General features: G+C 47.9%; 1 protein-coding gene across 1 annotated transcript; it reads left to right on the forward strand.

The window, feature by feature from the left end:
* The first annotated feature begins 12640 nt into the window (after positions 1 to 12640).
* RAX (retina and anterior neural fold homeobox) lies at positions 12641 to 16798 on the forward strand. The gene is made up of 3 exons (XM_014570204.3): positions 12641 to 13395; positions 13508 to 13734; positions 15427 to 16798. The coding sequence occupies exons 1-3, from the start codon at positions 13143 to 13145 to the stop codon at positions 15880 to 15882; spliced, it is 936 nt and encodes a 311-aa protein (XP_014425690.1). The 5' UTR covers positions 12641 to 13142; the 3' UTR covers positions 15883 to 16798.
* Positions 16799 to 17814: the final 1016 nt, after the last annotated feature.

Genomic DNA, 17814 nt, shown 5'->3' on the forward strand with positions numbered 1-17814 from the left:
CTGACTCCTGCCATACAGCAGTCCACACAGACTGATTCCATAGTGAGGCTCACTGAAGGAAGGGGTCCATTTGCATGATTCTTTTTACAGAATAGGGGGCATGGGGTGCAGCACAACTCCCAGTGATCCCAGTGGGAATCTTTGGTGGAACTTGCAACAATTTGCTGTACCCAGAGTTGCCTCATCATGCCAAGATCTCCTTGCTGAAAGGACCCCTTCACAGGTGGGCCTCCCACAGAAAAATGGAGTCAGCTCCTTTCACAGCACTGGCCCCTCCTTTGCAGGACATCAGGAGCAGGACAGTGATAAGGTGGAGATGCTGTACCAAGAGGTGGGGGGAATTAGATCCTGAGGACAGCCATTGAGTTTCCACTGGTGAGCAAGGTCTTGGGCTTGCTCTGCTCCACGCAGTGCCTGGAAGCATCAGCATATCTCTCCTCTAGCTCCAATACAGAGAGGCAGCCAGAGGGCTCTGTGTACTGCCCCTCCCACTCCCATTGGCTAGGAACCATGGCCAATCAGAGCTTCAGGGGCAATACATGCAGATAGGACAGTGCAGAGAGGAGACCTGCTGCTGCTTCCAGGAGCTGCTTCAGGAGGAAATCACTGCCCAGGGCCTGCATCCCAACCCCCTCCCTGCATCCATGTCCCAGGTTTAATCCTCCATCCCACCCTCCAAACTCCTTGGTCCCAGCCCAGAGCTCCTTCTGGGGATGTGAATGGTTAACTGGTTAGCCTTACTGGTTCCATTTAACTAGTAGAGATTAGAGCAGCTCCTCTTACACCACGGGTAGGGGCTGCTCAGACCAGGCACCCAGAGCAGCCCAGTCTGTAGCTGTGTGTGTGTGTGTGGGGGGGGGGGAATGCTCCAGCCCAGCCTCAGAGGGAAGGGGGGTTCCAATCCAGTGGGGGCAGTGGAGCGCTCCCCTGCCCTTCCTTTAATGTTGTCGGACCAGTGAGTCCTGGACAAGAGAGGTTGAACCTGTATACCAACTTCATGCAGTATTTATACTTGCACTGCTAAGATGAAATAATACCAAGGAGTAAGTAATCCCTTGGTGAAGGAATGGGTGCAGGGTCCTTAGGCTGTGTGATGGATGCTGTTTGGAGCTCTCCATAAATTGGAAGCTACTCTATTTATAAAAATTACAGTAAGCTAATGACTGGTAAATCTACCTTTTTACTGTATCTTTTCTTCCACTACTATACTTAATCTTCTGTGATAGTGATGGGTGCCTGAAGGGGGTTGATTATACATCTAATTATTTTTAATTCCTTACAAGTGGCCTAGTCCATTTAATGCCAAAATTGTGCAATATTTGTGTGTGAAATGCAGGGTGTTTGAACACTGGGGCGTAAGTGTGTGGGTGTTTATTAGGGTGTGATTAAAAAATACACAACAGGTGGTGCCAAATCAAACTATTTCCACCAAATTAGCTCTGTCTGTAATGCCTAGGTTTGGCCCTTGCAATGCCTAGGTTGACAGACATGTGAATATGGATCTCTTATGTTTACTATGTGATATTAAGGGGTGGGGGAAAATGGACTTGTACCTTTTTTTTTAAAAGCCTGATTCTCCCGCCCCTCCCCCCCCAAAAAAAAATCTATTGATTTTACAAGTAAGCAAAGTCCATTCGTATTTGGCTTGGAAGACTACATGAAGGGTGTGAACGCTGATTGTCCCCTAATTCTCACCATGTTCTTTGCTGCACTTCTACAAGTAGTCTTGCTGAAGTCAATGGACTACTCATGGCAGTAATGTTGAGCACATGCATGTATGTGAGCAGAATCAGGGTCCGAATGAAGGCTTAAGTGATTTTTTTCTTGAGACTCCTGTTTTTTGGCCAGGAAGGTTTTTTTTTCTTTCTATCTTGCAAAAACCTGGCAGCCTACAATTTCGCTTTTATTTTCTTTGCCACATTGACAATGTATTCACAGCTCTTGGCCAACATACTCTCGAGTGTTGCATCAAGCCATTTAGTTTTAATTCAGAATCACCTTAATAAAAAAGAAGTTCCACTTGTTGTGATCATTGGCTCAAGATATTAGTGATAAGAAAGTTACATGGATCTACAGATCTAACTTCACCATTATCCAGTTCTGTGTGTTGTTGGGTTTTTTTCTTAATGCACTGTGATGCAATTGGAGCGGCTCTGTATGAACTTGTGAACACTATATGTGTAGCCCTGGTTATTGCAGATTACCTAAAAACAGCACCGCAAACAAATCTGAAGCTTCCGACCTTTGAATTAAAATGTGACAGGAACATCTTGAAAAGCTCATTGAAAGCATCTGGTAGTTTCAAGTGGCTAATTAAATTCACCAGTACATACAGGATCAGCATTTTCACCGTTTAAAGGGTCAAAGGAGAAAGTAATCACTTGCGTGGTGATGCTGAATGTAATGAGATTCCATGCAAATTAAGGATTGAATGAAGCCAATAGATTTTAAGTGTAATTATAGAAGTCACTGATGGAAAAAACTGTGCACTCTGCCCTCATTACTAAAAAGTAATGTCTTTTATAATATATGGCTGAGCTGTGCAACCTTCATATTTGCCAAGATATGGGGGGAGCAGTTATATAACAACTTCAAAGCAAATGAGTGTTGTCAGAAACCTGGGCTGATATTAACAAGAGTGGAGTGAACTAAAATGCCTTTTGAAAGTGATCGGATAATTTTGTGCATCATTTCTAAAGACAAGCCTGGACTTAAAACAAACACACAAGTTTTGAAACTTGAATGACTAATATTCAGTACTGTCCTAGATCTATGGTTAGGCGTCTAAGCAAGTGGCTTGATTTCTCCCTTCTCCCTCAGTCTTCCCCCCCCCCCATTCCGCCTACACACTGGAATATGTAGGTGATCAGTTCCTCTGGGAATAAATGTATTGAAAACTGGTTTTGAAAATGTATATGAAACAGATGTAACTTTGTTGAAGAGACTTGGTGCTGTATATTGAAAACCGGAATGCAAACACCTTGCACGATATGGAGAAAGACAGTGAGATTCCCATTAGGGTTTAGGGTTGCAAAAATCTGACAGCATCAGCCAGAAGAGAATGAAAAGCAATGGACTTGAATAGAAAATCCTTCCTGCCATCTGACCCATTGTTTGTCACTTTAAAAGATGGCTTTATGCTCTGCTAGTTATAAAGGGTTCACCTTTTCAAAAATTAATTTTCTTCAACAGCATAGACAAATAAATATGATGTAGAGGAGCTGCTGAGGAACTGAGGGTTTTTTTTAAAATGCACAAGTCATATATTGAAAAATTATTTGCCCCAATATTGAAAAGGAAGATTAGGTCCATCGGCTACTGGCAAGAAATTGTTAAATATACATGTAAATATTTTAAGAATCAATGTCTTAAACTGCTAGGGTAGGTCTACACAGCAACATTATTTCAAAATAACTAGTGTTATTTTGAAATAACTTAGTCTGTGTCTACACAACTGACAGTTATTTCGAAATGTTGAAATACTGTCAGGCTGGAGGATGTCTTACTCCGACTCCTGTAATGCACATTGTATGAGGAGTAAGGGATGTCAGAGGAAGAGTGCTCTATTTCAAAATAAGTACTATGAAGACACTCCCAATTTCTAAATAAGTTATTTTGAAATAAGCTATGCAATTGACATAGCTCAATGTGCATAGTTTATTTCGAGTTAAGCCCTGTTATGTAGATGCAATGGTAGACTCCCCATCAGACAATTTGATACCTGACCAATAAAAACTGACCAAGTCCTGAACAGTAATACCACTTATCTCCTTAAATAGTGCTTTTCATCTGGGGATTGCAAAGTGCCTTACAAAGGAGAGAAGCATCAGCAATATCCCTATTTTACAGATGAAGAAACTGAGGCACAGAAGTGACTTTGCCAAGGTCCAATGGCAGAGCTCTGAACAGAATTGGTTTTGCAGGCAGAGCTCAACCCTTCTACCTACATGAATCAGGGGGCTAATTTCCAGCCAGTACCACCACTCAGGCTTAGACCTGTTCTGAGCCTGTATGGATGACAGTGTTTAAAACCCAGCTGTGGGGGCTGCTCTGCAATAATAGCCCCATTAATGGCACTACAGAGGTGCTAGAGGAAAAAGTAGGAGAAAATGGTCAGTGTTGTAGACTAAGACCCCCATGTCTGCCACTTCACCATGGAGCAGCAGGTTTCTGAGCTTTGCTGAGGTGGCCCTTAGCAAATGAGACTCTCTCTATTCCTCCTCACTAAAACTCAGCCTTGTGGGAGGCGTGGTTAAGGCTGATCCTCCTGCCACTCATCTCTGCTTCCCCTCCCCCGTTACATTTTCAGAGAATGATGACTATTTCATATTTATAGTGGGGAAGTACTTCTAAGCCTCAGCTAGGTAGCAAACCTGCCCCCCACCCCGAAGAACTAGCAGTCTGCAGTGACATGTTTGGTTTGTTTGCATTAGGGGTGAAACATCACAAGGTACTTGGTTTGGATTTGATTTGGTTCCATAGTGGGCTATTATGTGTTTTGTTTTCCAGTTGGCAGGTTCCACTTGAAATGCATTGTCGCCTTAAACTGTCATCTTAATTAGCTAGATCTCACCTTGAATGGTGTGCCACGGGCGGGCCGTTTCCAAGTAAAGCTTGGTCTTTCCCGAGTGGGGTAAGGGGGTTCTGACTCTTTTGTTAACCCCTCCAAACGTGCACTACCACAGAAATCCGAACATCTGGACAGCAGTCGTGTTAGGACAGAGGCTCCGAGCCCGCTGCGCAAGCAATTCATCCACTCTGGGCGTAGGTAGTGACCTCCCCGTGGGAGAAAGGTGACAAACGGAGCGCAGGTTAAGGTCCTAACCAGCCTCTGGTGCTGAGGGCTGCCACCCACGGGCTGTGCACTGCAGCGACCTCCCTCCCCTGGCCTGTGAACTGCACTTGCCGGGCAGCAGGACCCCCTGGAGCCTGAGCAGGAGCAAGTCCCAGCGGCTGCCGCGGGAGCACCCAAGCCGTACCGCGACTCACCGGCCCCTTGCCCTGGGTCAGGAAGGCGGCCAGCTGGGGCAGAGCCCTGAATGGAAGCCTGGCCCCGATTCGCGGCGCGTCGATCGCTGCACCACTCATGCGCTAGAAGGGCCGCCCTGTCTCGGCGTCCTGCCCCTCCCAGGCCATTTCCAGCAGCGGGGGGGGCGGATCGCGGGCGGGGCCCACCGGAAAGAAGGCAGATTAGTCGGGCTCTGTCACATGGGCGCGGCGGCTGCTGCTGCTGGAGGGGCGCTACCTGGGATTTGCATTCTTACCGCTAATAGGATCGCTGGGGCTCAGAGCCGTCATCCCATCAAGATAAACGTCTCTGGGGCCCGCTTTTAAGCAATCCGAATTCAATTAGGCTAATTGAAAAACAAGTAAAGAAGGATTGCATTAATATAGCTTTGCGGCATGAAACTCGCCGCCCCGCCTGCGCAGGAGAAGTCGCTGCGAGCGACGGGCCCGGGTCTGTCTGATCGCAGCCGTACTCCCCTACGGGAGAAGCCCACGTGGTACACTGCTACTGGGGGAGCACCTGGAGGCTTCACCCGATTCGGGCTGAATAGCACCGAACAGGCATATAGTTCATGTCAGTCCTAAACTACCTCCGGGGATAGCTAGCCTCTCCGGCGCCGCTGGCAATGATGCACGTGCGTTCTAGCTACACTGGCAGCTGAACTACAACTATGATCAACTTTCCAAATTTGCTGTTTTAAAAAAAAAAGCTACTTACCGTGCAAATAAAACGAACCAGCCAGAGACAGGAAAAACACAGTGAGATTCTCCTGTGGATAGTCCCTGCAACAGGCCCGGAATATGAACGTTCCACTAGAACACAGACTGACGCTTGCTTGTGTATTTCGCAGTTTAGTGCTGTCTACCCAGAGCACCATTAGAAGAGCCATCCTGGATCAGACCAAAGATCCATCTACCAGTAGCCTGTCCGCCAACACAGTGGCCAGTGCCAAGTACCTGTGAGGGAAGGAACAAAAGAGGAAATCATCAAGGGCAGGTAGAATGTGCGTCTACACAGCACCCTAACTTGAACTAAGATATGCAATTTGTGCTATCAAATTATGTATCTTATGTTGATGCTGTTTCAAAATTGCTTATTTAGCCATTTGGTGCTGTTCCAAAACCTCCCTGGTAGAATGAGGTTTACAGGAACATCAGAATAGCAAGTCCAAAATAACAGGCTTGTTGTGAAGACACAGGTTAGTTATTTTGGCATACTTAAGTATCCCACAATAACATTGCAGTTTAGACTTACCCCTACGCTGCCGTATTATTTTGAAATAACTGCCATTATTCCAAAATAACATAGTCTGCATCTACACTACAAGTAGTTATTTCAACATCATGTCAAAATAATGTCAAGCTGAAGGATTTCTTGCTCCAACTGCTGTAACCATCATTTTAGGCGGAGTAAGAGCACTCTTCCCCTGACTTTCATTTCTTTGACTTCCTGCTGTGTATACAGCACCAAAAGCTGAAATAAGCTATTTCCACTTCAACCATGTAATTGACTTCATTCAAGTTGTGTAGCTTATTTCCGCTTTAGCTCTGCTGTATAGATGAGCCCCAAGAGATATATTCCCTGTTGCCAATTCCCAGCTTCTGGTAGATGCTAGGGACACCATTCCTGCCCATCCCGCTAATTGAACTATTCGCCACGAATGTTGATTGTGGTTTGTGTGAAGAAATACTTCCTCTTGTTTGTTTTAAACTTGCTGACTATATTTTTAGTCTGTGTTTCTACTCTGTTTCATACACCTATGAACTTATCTACGCTAGGAGATAAATTCAAATTAAGCTATGCAACTTCAGCTATGTGTAGTATATGTAGTATTTTAACTCAAATTTTGGCGCTGTCCACACTGTGGGAAGTTGAAGGGAGCACACTCTCCTTTACTCCTTCTAGAGGCAGGACTATGGACATCAAAGGGAACATCCTCTCAGTTTGAATTAGCATGTCATCACCAGTCCCGCTAATTTGAACTCCAGAACATCAACTGCAGCAGCTTCTATCTTCCCTGTAATGTAGACATGACCATACATGGGTATTGGAAATAGCGTTGTAGTGGGAAGAGTGCTTCAGCACCCCCTGACTTGAAGACGGTTCTAGACCTTTTACATCTTCACTTAAAAGGGAATCCTCTGAACTGTCATTCATGTTAAAATTCGACACTCTCCGGGAAGGAATGAACAAACACTCAAACTATCTTACCCATTACCAAGATAGCTTCCCCAATTATCACCTCTAATACCATTAGCTCACAGACATCCCACTCTCCTCACCTCCCATATCATCAATTCACAGACACATACCTTCCTTCCCCCCCCCATCCGCCTCCTGTTCTGAAATGTGATTTGTCCTTTTCATATGTGTTCATTTTTTTTAATTGTATATGGTTGTGACTATTTTCTTCCACTATTTGATCTGAGGAAGTGGGTCTGGCCCACAAAAGCTCATCATCTAATAAACCATCTTGTTAGTCTTTAAAGTGCTACATTGTCCTGCATTTTGCTAGTGTATACAGACTGTATAGCTTGGTTCAATGGTTGTCAGTACCCCTGCATCCATATTAGTTTTAGGGTACAGCTATACCAGGAGCAGCCCTAGATGAGCTGCTGGCAACTTGTGCCCTAGGGCTGTGTCTAGACTTCATCCCTTTTCCATAAAAGGGATGCAAATTAGATACATTGCAATTGCAAATGAAGCGGGGATTTAAATCCCCCCCACTTCATTTGCATAAAAATGGCTGCCGCTTTTTTCCGGCTCGGAGCTTTGCAGGAAAAAAGCGCCAGTCTAGACGTGGATCTTTTGGAAAATAAAGCCTTTTCTGAAAGATCCCTTATTCCTTATTTTAAGAGGAATAAGGGATCTTTCAGAAAAGGCTTTATTTTCCGAAAGATCCGCGTCTAGACTGGCACTTTTTTCCGGCAAAGCTCCGAGCCAGAAAAAAGCGGCAGACATTTTTATGCAAATGAAGTGGGGGGGATTTAAATCCCCGCTTCATTTGCAATTGCAATGTATCTAATTTGCATCCCTTTTACGGAAAAGGGATGCAGTCTAGACACAGCCTAGGTGAAATGTGCGATCAGAACAGGATCAGCGCCCCCACCTCCAAAGCCCTCAATGGCTGTTTATCTTGGGGCCTAGACCACTGCCTAGTTCGCCTGTATTGACGGGCCACTACTGAGCTACAGAGCACCCTAAACTCTAAATAAGGTACACAATTTGTGCTATGCAAATTGTGTATCTTAAAGTGTATCTACATGGCAGGGCTTAACTTGAAATAAACTACACAATTTGAGCTATGTCAATTACATAGTTTATTTCAAAATAGAGAGCATCTACCCAGTACTTATTTCAAAATAGAGCACTCTTCCTACAACTTCACTTACTCCTCATACAATGAGGCTGTGTCTACACTGGCACCCTTTTCCGGAAAAGGGATGCTAATGAGACACTTTGGAATTGCAAATGCCGTGGGGGATTTAAATATCCCCCGCGGCATTTGCATGAACATGGCTGCCGCTTTTTTCCGGCTCGGGGTTTTGCTGGAGAAAAGCGCCAGTCTAGACGGGATCTTGTGGAAAATAAGCCCTTTTCCGGAAGATCCTTTATTCCTACTTGAAAGGCCAAGTCTTGAAAGTAGGAATAAGGGATCTTCCAGAAAAGGGCTTATTTTCTGCAAGATCCTGTCTAGACTGGCGCTTTTCTCTGGCAAAACCCCGAGCCGGAAAAAAGCGGCAGCCATGTTCATGCAAATGGCGCGGGGGATATTTAAATATCCCCCGCGGCATTTTCAATTCCAAAGTGTCTCATTAGCATCCCTTTTCCGGAAAAGGGTGCCAGTGTAGACACAGCCTGAGGGTTACAGGAGTTGGAGTAAGAAGTCCTCCAGCTTGATACCATTTTGAAATTACTGCGTGCTGTGTAGACCAGGACTAAGTTATTTCCGAAAAGCCCTAGTAATTTCAAAACAGTGTTGCTGTGTAGACATACCTTAGTCTTCTGTGATAGTGATAAGTGCCTGAAGGGGGGTGTGTGCGAATAAAGTAAGACAAACTTATCCTGTTTGTGCAGTAGCCGCTAGTTCTCTTCTATGAGGGGAGTTGTTAGCTGACTCCTCCCTCCTCCCCCTCACATTTTACAACATATATCGGGTAGTTATTCTAGGACTGTATGATGTCGGTATTTGGAATAGACTGTGGACCCCTAAGGCGAAGGGAAATAAAATAGGGGCTCCTTAGTCATGAGGAAAGAGCCTTATAAGTTGGATGGGGAATTAGCCTGCTTTGTGTTAGGTCACACTGGAGTACTATAGTTTGGGAATCTTCTTGTTTCACTCGGCCTTTGTCACTGACGCAGCCCTGGTTGGACACGAAAACAGGACAGCGGTCTGCGGTTCTTGCAGAACATGCACTACCCTCTTCCTTGTCTAATTTGAACCCTTGTTCGCTGCTCGGGAACTGACCCGCGATTTGCAGCTTCCTGTTGCTGTACTTGTAGCTGCACCATGCAGAGGGATCCCTCAGCTTGTGCCCCGGGTTTCTGGAGGGTCTGGCGCGTTTTGTGCGGGTCTGAGCCAGAAACACCCAACTCCACAGGAGAAGAAATTAGGGACATCGCACAGTCCATTCATCTTCTCTAATGGAGTTCTTAGGAACTACACATGTAGCTTAAACCATCACAATGACCCCCGGCTGATTGCTTTGAGTACCCTCCAATGCCCCCACAATGGTGTTGACTTGCTTTTTATACTGCGCACAAAAGCCAGCCTAAACTTCTCTGGTCCCTTCTCCAACTCTTTCCTCTCTGCCAACGGCTGCTGAGTTTCTCCTGCTTTCTCTCAGTACATCGTAACCACAGAGTAAGCTCACCTGGAGCGATTCGGGAAAGCCGGGCAGGTCTAAACGGAATTATCTTGGAGGAAACCAAACCATAAGCCCTCTCGCAGTGTGCGGGAAATCGCGCTTGGAGAAACAAACCCGAAATGTGCATTTTCCAATGGGACACGGGCTGATACACCAGACAATGTTTTTTCTCTCTCAGTTTAGATTTTTATGTCCATTCAGATATATAGATAGAGACAGACACACACACCACAGCTCGGACTAAACAGTGTTGGTCATCTTCCTTTCCAAGTGCTAACCAATGGTTCTTATCAGCCTCTTGCAACTATTTAGTCTTTTAGACTGTTGGTTTTTTAAGTTTTTCCTGTTACTAACTCACTCCGCTATCCCTCTGAAGCTTATCTACTCAAGTTTTTTCTTCGTCCCCTTTCAATTTTTCCCCTCCCTCCCCCCTTACTTATTCTTGGATCTGGACTTCCAACACTCCGGTCATCTGAAGAAGTGGGTTGTGCCCAGAAAGTTCATGATACCATCTACATGTTTTGTTAGTCTTTAAGGTGCTAGTAGACTATTTGTTGTTTAGTTTTTCCTGCTACAGATTAAGTGGGCTACCCCTCTGAAGCTTTTCAATAGACAGGCGCCTCTGACTGTCCGACGTGATGGGCACACGTTGGCCCTTCCGTTAGTATAACCATGAATTGTTTCACCGGCTTCCCTGGCCTGAAGAAAGTTCATTTTGCAATTTGTTCCGTCTCTCTTCTTAGCTTTAGGGCCCATTCAGTGATCATCCAGTACAAAACTACAGCTCTCCCGAACGGGAGTCGAGTTTAACAAGCCAGAGAAACAGTCCTCCCCGACCTCGTGAAATTCACAACCCATCTTTAGCCTCTAGCACTGGTTTTAGAAATCATGCACAGATCCGTTTTTTAGATTTGGAAATAAGTTTTAGAAATAGATAAGTGATCCCAACACGTAACCCCTTCATCGTTTGATTTCAGCATCTAGTAGAAAACTAACTTAGGCTTTAAAAAAATACATTAGCTACATTTGGATCGCAACCGTTAACACATCACCAGAGAAAAGATCAGCTTCCCACCAAGAACTCTGCCTTTTAATGGATTACTTTATTGTTGTGGTCAACGTAATTAAAGGTTTCTGGTGAGCTTCAGAATTCTAACTACTCAAAGGCTCAACGGCCCCCTTGGGCATTTTATTAAGGTTCCCCCTGCTACCCCTGAGCTCTCAGCGATAGAAAAGAGGGCGCTGTGATCTGCATGCTGTGCCTGGCAGCCTACACTCAGGCGTGTCTCCACAACACCCCGACTGTTGCTGAACGAGTTAGTGGGTCTATTGCATGTGCAGCCGATGTCCAGGCGAGCTCTCCTGGGCTGTGTCCAGACTCCATGCCTCCGTCGACGGAGGCATGTAGATTAGCCAGCTCGGAAGAGGGAAATGAAGCCGCGATTAAAATAATCGCGGCTTCATTTAAATTTAAATGGCTGCCCCGATCTGCCGATCAGCTGTTTGTCGGCAGATCGGGAGAGTCTGGACGCGATGCCCCGACAAAGAAGCCTTTCTTCATCGACTCAGGTAAGCCTCGTGAAACCAGGTTTACCTGTGTCGATGAAGAAAGGCTTCTTTGTCGGGGCATCGCGTCCAGACTCTCCCGATCTGCCGACAAACAGCTGATCGGCAGATGGGGCAGCCATTTAAATTTAAATGAAGCCGCGATTATTTTAATCGCGGCTTCATTTCCCTCTTCCGAGCTGGCTAATCTACATGCCTCCGTCGACGGAGGCATGGAGTCTGGACACAGCCCTGGTGAAGGAGGGAGTTTCTTCCCCTGATCTGACTCCAGCTGCTGGCCAAACGCCCCTGGAGGAATTCTTCCCACAATTTCTCCTCTCCACCACCGAATAAATCCGTAGGACACCCCACGAGCGGGACGGCGAAATCTCTCCCCTTCCCCAAGCATGCATGTCAAGGCATGAAGCCAGAACTCGCTAGTTTGATTTCTTCCTTAGTCCCTAGGGCTTCCATCAGAGTGGAGCGTCAGTGGGAAGGGACACACTGGGGGGGCGTCAAGCGATCAGAAAGGATCTGAAGACGTTGTGATGTTTCCAGGGGACAACGCCCCTTTTCGTGACAGGAGTAACAACCCCTGTTTTACTATGAGAAAAGCATCTCAAATATTTTGTTTGCGCCTTATTTTCGTTCACTCCGTTTTTCACACCTTTGGAAATCTATTCAGAAATCTGCACTAGCATTAATAGCAAGAACGGATTTTTAAGGGGACTAGAAAAACAATTAGCACATTTATTGCGCAAGGAATTTAGCAAAAGACAATTCCTTCCCAACAAGCAGAAAGCCAATACTTAGAAGCAAAGGATGCATTTTACAGAGGACATTACACCAGAAATATCTAAATATGGAGCAAAATAATTAAAATCTTAGGGTAAAAAAAGACAACCCAGAACGCATCAGTCAGAATCTAGCAAGATGACCTGATTTTTAAATCGGTTTAAAAATAAAGGAAAGGCATATAAATAGATTCCTTCCCAAACCAACAATTAAACGGGAACCAGCTGAGCTGTTTCAAACTGTGTGATAGCAACAATGAGATTTCGAGGAACACCGCGTACTTCGCTACATCGGATTAGGGCGGGCGCTGCATTTTAACCTGGGTTTTGTGATTGGCTTTGGTCAATGGAATCCACTTTCTAAAAGACGCGCTGGTTGTCCGACTGGCCCTTCCCCACGGTGGGGTCTGATGGCCCAACCCTTGGCAGTGCCGAGGGTTTCAAGAGTCACTCCGAACTGTGGGATAATTGCTCCTCGCTCAAGCCTCTGACGAGCTCCCGCCTTGGAAGCGCTCGCCCTGTGAGGCTGGGGCTGAAACGTAGGGCGGCCCCCGCTCTGGCAGGGCGGGGAGGAGCCGAGCGCCCCGTGCGCCCAGGGGCACAGCGAGCCCCGCCAGACAAAGCCCGCGGGCGAATGCGAACGCGGCAGCGGCGGCGAGCACGGAGGGGACTTTAAAACTCCCCGGCGAGCCCTGCCCGAGCCACTCGGCGCGGAGAGGCCCCTGACCACGGAGCCAGGCCCCTAGAAGGAAGGCGGGCTCGGACCCCCAGCGCAGCCTACGGGCGCAGAGTGCGCGCAGGGGGGCGGCTCATCCCCATCAGGGCACCTGCGGGCGCATCCCCCCAGCTCGGCGGAGTGTTGCCTTGGGAGTCCTCAGCCGTGCGGGCCGGCCCGGCGGGGAGCGGGGGAGCCAGGCGGGGGGCTCCATGCACCTGCCCAGCTCCCCTCTGGGTATGGCGGACGGGAGCTTCTCTCTCTCGGCCCAGCTGGGCAGGAGCCCCGGCGGGCCCCAGTCCCGGCTGCACAGCATCGAGGCCATCCTGGGCTTCCCCAAGGAGGATGGGCTGCTGGGCTCCTTCCCGCCCGCCGCCGGCCCGCAGGCCCTGAAGGAGGCGGACAAGCGGGGCTTGCCCGGGGAGCCGGCGGCCGGCCAGGAGAGCGGGGCCGAGGAGTACGAAGGTGAGCCGGGAGCTGGGCGGGGAGGGGGCGCTGAGTCCGGTTAGCGGGGCACGTGCGTCCCGGCGAGCTCCGGGGCCCGCCTGACGCTCTCTTCTCCCTCCTCCCGCCCCAGAGCCCGGCTGCCCCCAGCCTCCGCAGGAGCGGCTCAGCCCGCCGGCCCCGGACGCCAAGCTCGCGGAGGAGGAGCAGCCCAAGAAGAAGCACCGGCGCAACCGCACCACCTTCACCACCTACCAGCTGCACGAGCTGGAGCGAGCCTTCGAGAAGTCGCACTACCCCGACGTGTACAGCCGCGAGGAGCTGGCCGTCAAGGTCAACCTGCCCGAAGTGCGCGTGCAGGTAAGCGAGCCCGGCGCGAGCTCCGCCGCGGGGAGGGATTTCATTCATCGGACATTGCGATCGGCCTGATTGTGTTCCCACGAGGAACATTTCTCCCGCGCCCGCCTCCCCACTGCCGGGACACGTGGAAACATTCCCCGCGCGCTGCGAGCCCTCACCTTTACCTTCATTCCCACCGCGTGGTGCTGCGCTGGGAGAGTGTTTTGCTTTAATTAAGGCTGAATTATCTTTAATCCCCGGGTCATTAAAATGGTTGAAAAGCTTTTCAATATTTACTAGTCATCTGTGAAAAATCTGGGAGCGGTTCCAAGCTGTGTGGGGTTTAAAGCTGCCTGGAAGGAAAATTGGTGTTAATTTCATCACAACGAGTGGTAATGAGACCAGATTTGGGTTTCTGGGTTCAAGGGAATTACTTGACTTGGGTGCGTGAGACAAAATTGCCTCTGAGCGTTTTCACTTGAAAAGATCAAGCTTGATTTCAGCCGGAGCCGGAGGAGCTGTCTGGGCTGTGTCCCGCTTTTAGCTAACACTAGTAACTGCAAAATCCAGAGTACAGCTCATAATTAGCGTCCGTGGTGATCTAACCTCCCACCTTCCTCCTGTCAGTGGAAAGGCTCGTATTAACTTCAGCAGCTTTGGATCCGGCTCGAACTCGTTGCTGAAAACCGGGGCTGTTTCCCTTAGTTGGAAATGACAGATTTCTGTGCCGCGGTGCCTTAGAGAAGTTATTGGGGTAACTCCATCGAGCAAAGCTATGGCCGATTGCTATTTTCTGTACTAAAGCAACGATATTCCAACAAAGCCACACCCACACACGAAGCGACATGGAAGGCTAGGAAGGTCATTCCGGGAGAACCCCCAGAAATAGTTCGAGTTTCCCCACCCCAGGTAGAGAAAATGAGAAGACATGATAGATGTGCGCGTGTGTTATATGTCCTATTTTCTGCGTGTTGCGTTCTGCCTTGTCTATCTCTTTAAAGGAGAATTCAGATATATTTTTCTGGCTCCAGAAAGTATTCTCCCCTTCCCCCAAAGAAATTATTATATATATGCAAAAAAGCAATTCTGCCTCCTTTGGTTCCCGGGGAATCCGCACTCCTCCTCGCTCTTTTGCCTTTGGATGAAGTTCAAGCCAACCCATTTCCCATAAGTAATTTGGAAAGACCTCGATTTAAAAGAAATTATTTCAACCCAAGGAATCGCATCCTCCCTCCTTCCCGCAACTAATTCAGGACCCTAGCGTTTTTGTGGGCCAGTGTCACAGCTACAGAGTTGGGTAAACCCCAGAAGCAAAGGAGCACAGCAGGTAGACTGTTCTCCTGTACTTACTCATTTTGGGCGACGTCTACACGCTGGTCTCTTTTGAAATAACAGAATGCACGTCTACACTGCAAGCCCTTTATTTCAAAATGTTTTTGTAATAACGGGCTTCTTCCCCCGACTCCTGTAACCCTCATTTCATGGGGAGTAAGAAAAGTGGAGGGACCAGTGTTCTTCCTTGGACTTTCTGCCTAGTAGCTAGCACCTAAAGCCAAATTAAGCTATTTCCGCTTCAGCTAGGTAATTGAGGTAGCTGGAGTGACTGTCTTAATGCCTTGCAGGGTAGCCGTACCCTTGCTCTTTGCGTTGGAATTGACAGGAGGAAGATAAGAATCCCCCTTTTCGGTGCTAATCCCCAAACTGTGTTTTCAGGTGTGGTTCCAGAACAGGCGAGCCAAATGGAGACGGCAAGAGAAACTGGAAGTCACTTCCATGAAGCTGCAGGACTCCCCTATTCTCTCCTTCAGCCGGTCCCCCCAACCCTCCGCCATGGGCACAATCAGCAGCAATTTATCGCTGGAGTCTTGGCTTACCCCTCCGATGGCTAACAGCACCCCTCTGCAGACTCTGCCCGGCTTCGTGGCTTCCCCCCAAAGCCTCCCCAATAGTTATACCCCGCCACCTTTCCTGAATTCGCCGCCACCCATGGGCCACACCTTGCAACCGCTGGGGACAATGGGGCCTCCACCCCCCTACCAGTGTGGGACCAATTTTGTGGACAAATTCCCTTTGGAAGAGGTGGATCCTAGGAACACCAGCATAGCTGCGTTACGGCTGAAAGCCAAGGAGCATATTCAGTCCATTGGGAAACCGTGGCAGACAATCTGAGGCGACATGCAGCCAGCCACTCCAAAACAGAGGACTCTTCCAACATGGCTGGTACCTCACCCCAGGAAATAGATACTAGGTCTCTCCTCTGCCGCAGGCATGTACTTGAGACGAAAGAACATCCTCCTAGCCCACGCTGCTCACATGCCACAGAGCTAAGCACTACAGAAATGCGTTTCTTATTCAGGTCCCAGTAGCCTCCCGCTCCTAAAGTTGCTTTGTTTGTACTTTTGTCCCTCTTATGTCCCTATGCAGACTAGGGTTTGATTCTAGTTTAAAAGTCTAATAATTTTGATATCACTTGTTGGCTGGACACGTGGTTGTATTAAAAACGACAGTAGGGTCCGGGAAATGTGTAGTGTTAGGGGGGTTGTAACATTAAAGAAAGACGACTTTAAGACCACGCATTGTACGTGTTGATTCCAAACCGATCTCTGCTAAATATGATCAGTAGTGAGTGTGTCGTCTTGCTGCGTTTTCCTTTAGTACACAGTCTAATTGGGCTCACTTAAACCAGTGCGTTGGGAAGGGGCAACCTGCATAGATCAGTGTGTCCCGGCCTGGAGAACCACTGCATCACACCATTTTTGCTCTCCACAAATAGAGAGAAAAATATAGGGCGGTGTTTAACTAGGTAACACGCCAGTAGGTGTGTTCCTGACACATTTCCAATGGAGGGAGATCTCTTTCCAATGTATGTCGCTGTCACCCAGACAACTTGCAAGTATGTGTGTATGCCAGCCCACCAGGTTAAAACAGATGTGAGTAACAGACCAGGGCCCTCTGTTTAAATTCTAATTGCCTTTCTCTTCCTCCAGCATTTCTCTGTTTCAGGCAAAATGCCATTTTGCAAAAATTACGGCCTTGTACCGAAATGACACGGATTTGGTGCACTCGAAGGAAAAAAAAGTAAGGGAGGCCTGTAGGTTGTAACCCACCCGTGTGGAAGGCTGTGAATATAATTTTCCCACCCTCTCCGATCTGCTGTAGCTGCCTAGTCCAGCCATTCCCCTACATCCCTCCCCAGCTGTTGACTGTGAATAAAAGTCACTGCGCTACGAAACCCGGACTGCAAAGATCAAAAACTCAACCGGGGCTTTTTTTTAGAACCAGCTGGATTCTATTCGTGCTGTCCCTTCCCGTGGTCCGTTCTTCCTCCGCTGAACACTTCCTGTCAGTCCTGAGCCTAGGCGGGGTAAATCAAAAGTAATTTAAAAATTCCCACCCCTGTAAGGGCTTCCTCCTGCCAGTTGCTGAGCGAGTCACAGCCCAGCCAGTAGGCAAATACCTGCTGAATGTTAAGTGTCTGATTAGCCCAGGGCTGTCAAAGCAAAATGCAGGACAATGTAGCACTTTAAAGACTAACAAGACGGTTTATTAGATGATGAGCTTTCGTGGGCTGTCAAAGTTACTGCTGCTTAAACCAGGGATTGTTTCGTTGGCTCAGGTGCTGAAGACACTGCCCGTATCTGCCTCCAGCCTTTATTGAGGGGTTGTTTGTAATTGACACGAATGGAACTGCTTCTACCTTGCTGTATTCCAAGACCTGCCTGCTGGATCAAAACGTCACTCGTACCAGTAGTGGAGCTACACGCCTGCAAAACCCCAGCGCAGGCAGTCCCAGTAGGCCGCCAGGCTGAGCGAGTTCAGCCCCTCCAACCAAGGGGCCTCAGGCCAGAATTATCCTTTCCTGCTCCACCTCAGGACCAGTCAGCAGCCATATGGCACTGCGAAGCGGAGGCTTCATTTTCCTATAGCCGGGGCAGGGAATGTGGGGTCTTAAATGGGGGCGGTCTAGTGAGTTTTGACGTCTGAGAGGTAGCGGGTTAGTCTGTAACTTTAAAAACGAGGGTAAGAGATTAAAAAAATCATGCGAGGAAGTTGGTTTTGCCCATGAAAGCTCGTGATAATATAGATATAGGATCAATGTGT

Source organism: Pelodiscus sinensis, chromosome 6 (genome assembly GCF_049634645.1).
Source record: "Pelodiscus sinensis isolate JC-2024 chromosome 6, ASM4963464v1, whole genome shotgun sequence".
NCBI lineage: Eukaryota > Metazoa > Chordata > Testudines > Trionychidae > Pelodiscus > Pelodiscus sinensis.

Excerpts from the sequence above, each read along its gene's own strand:
- RAX (XM_014570204.3), top strand. The coding sequence starts at position 13,143 with ATGCACCTGCCCAGCTCCCCTCTGGGTATGGCGGACGGGAGCTTCTCT. Across the intron at positions 13,396-13,507 it reads CGGGGCCGAGGAGTACGAAG|AGCCCGGCTGCCCCCAGCCT; the intron begins GTGAGCCGGGAG and ends CTCCCGCCCCAG. Across the intron at positions 13,735-15,426 it reads TGCCCGAAGTGCGCGTGCAG|GTGTGGTTCCAGAACAGGCG; the intron begins GTAAGCGAGCCC and ends CTGTGTTTTCAG.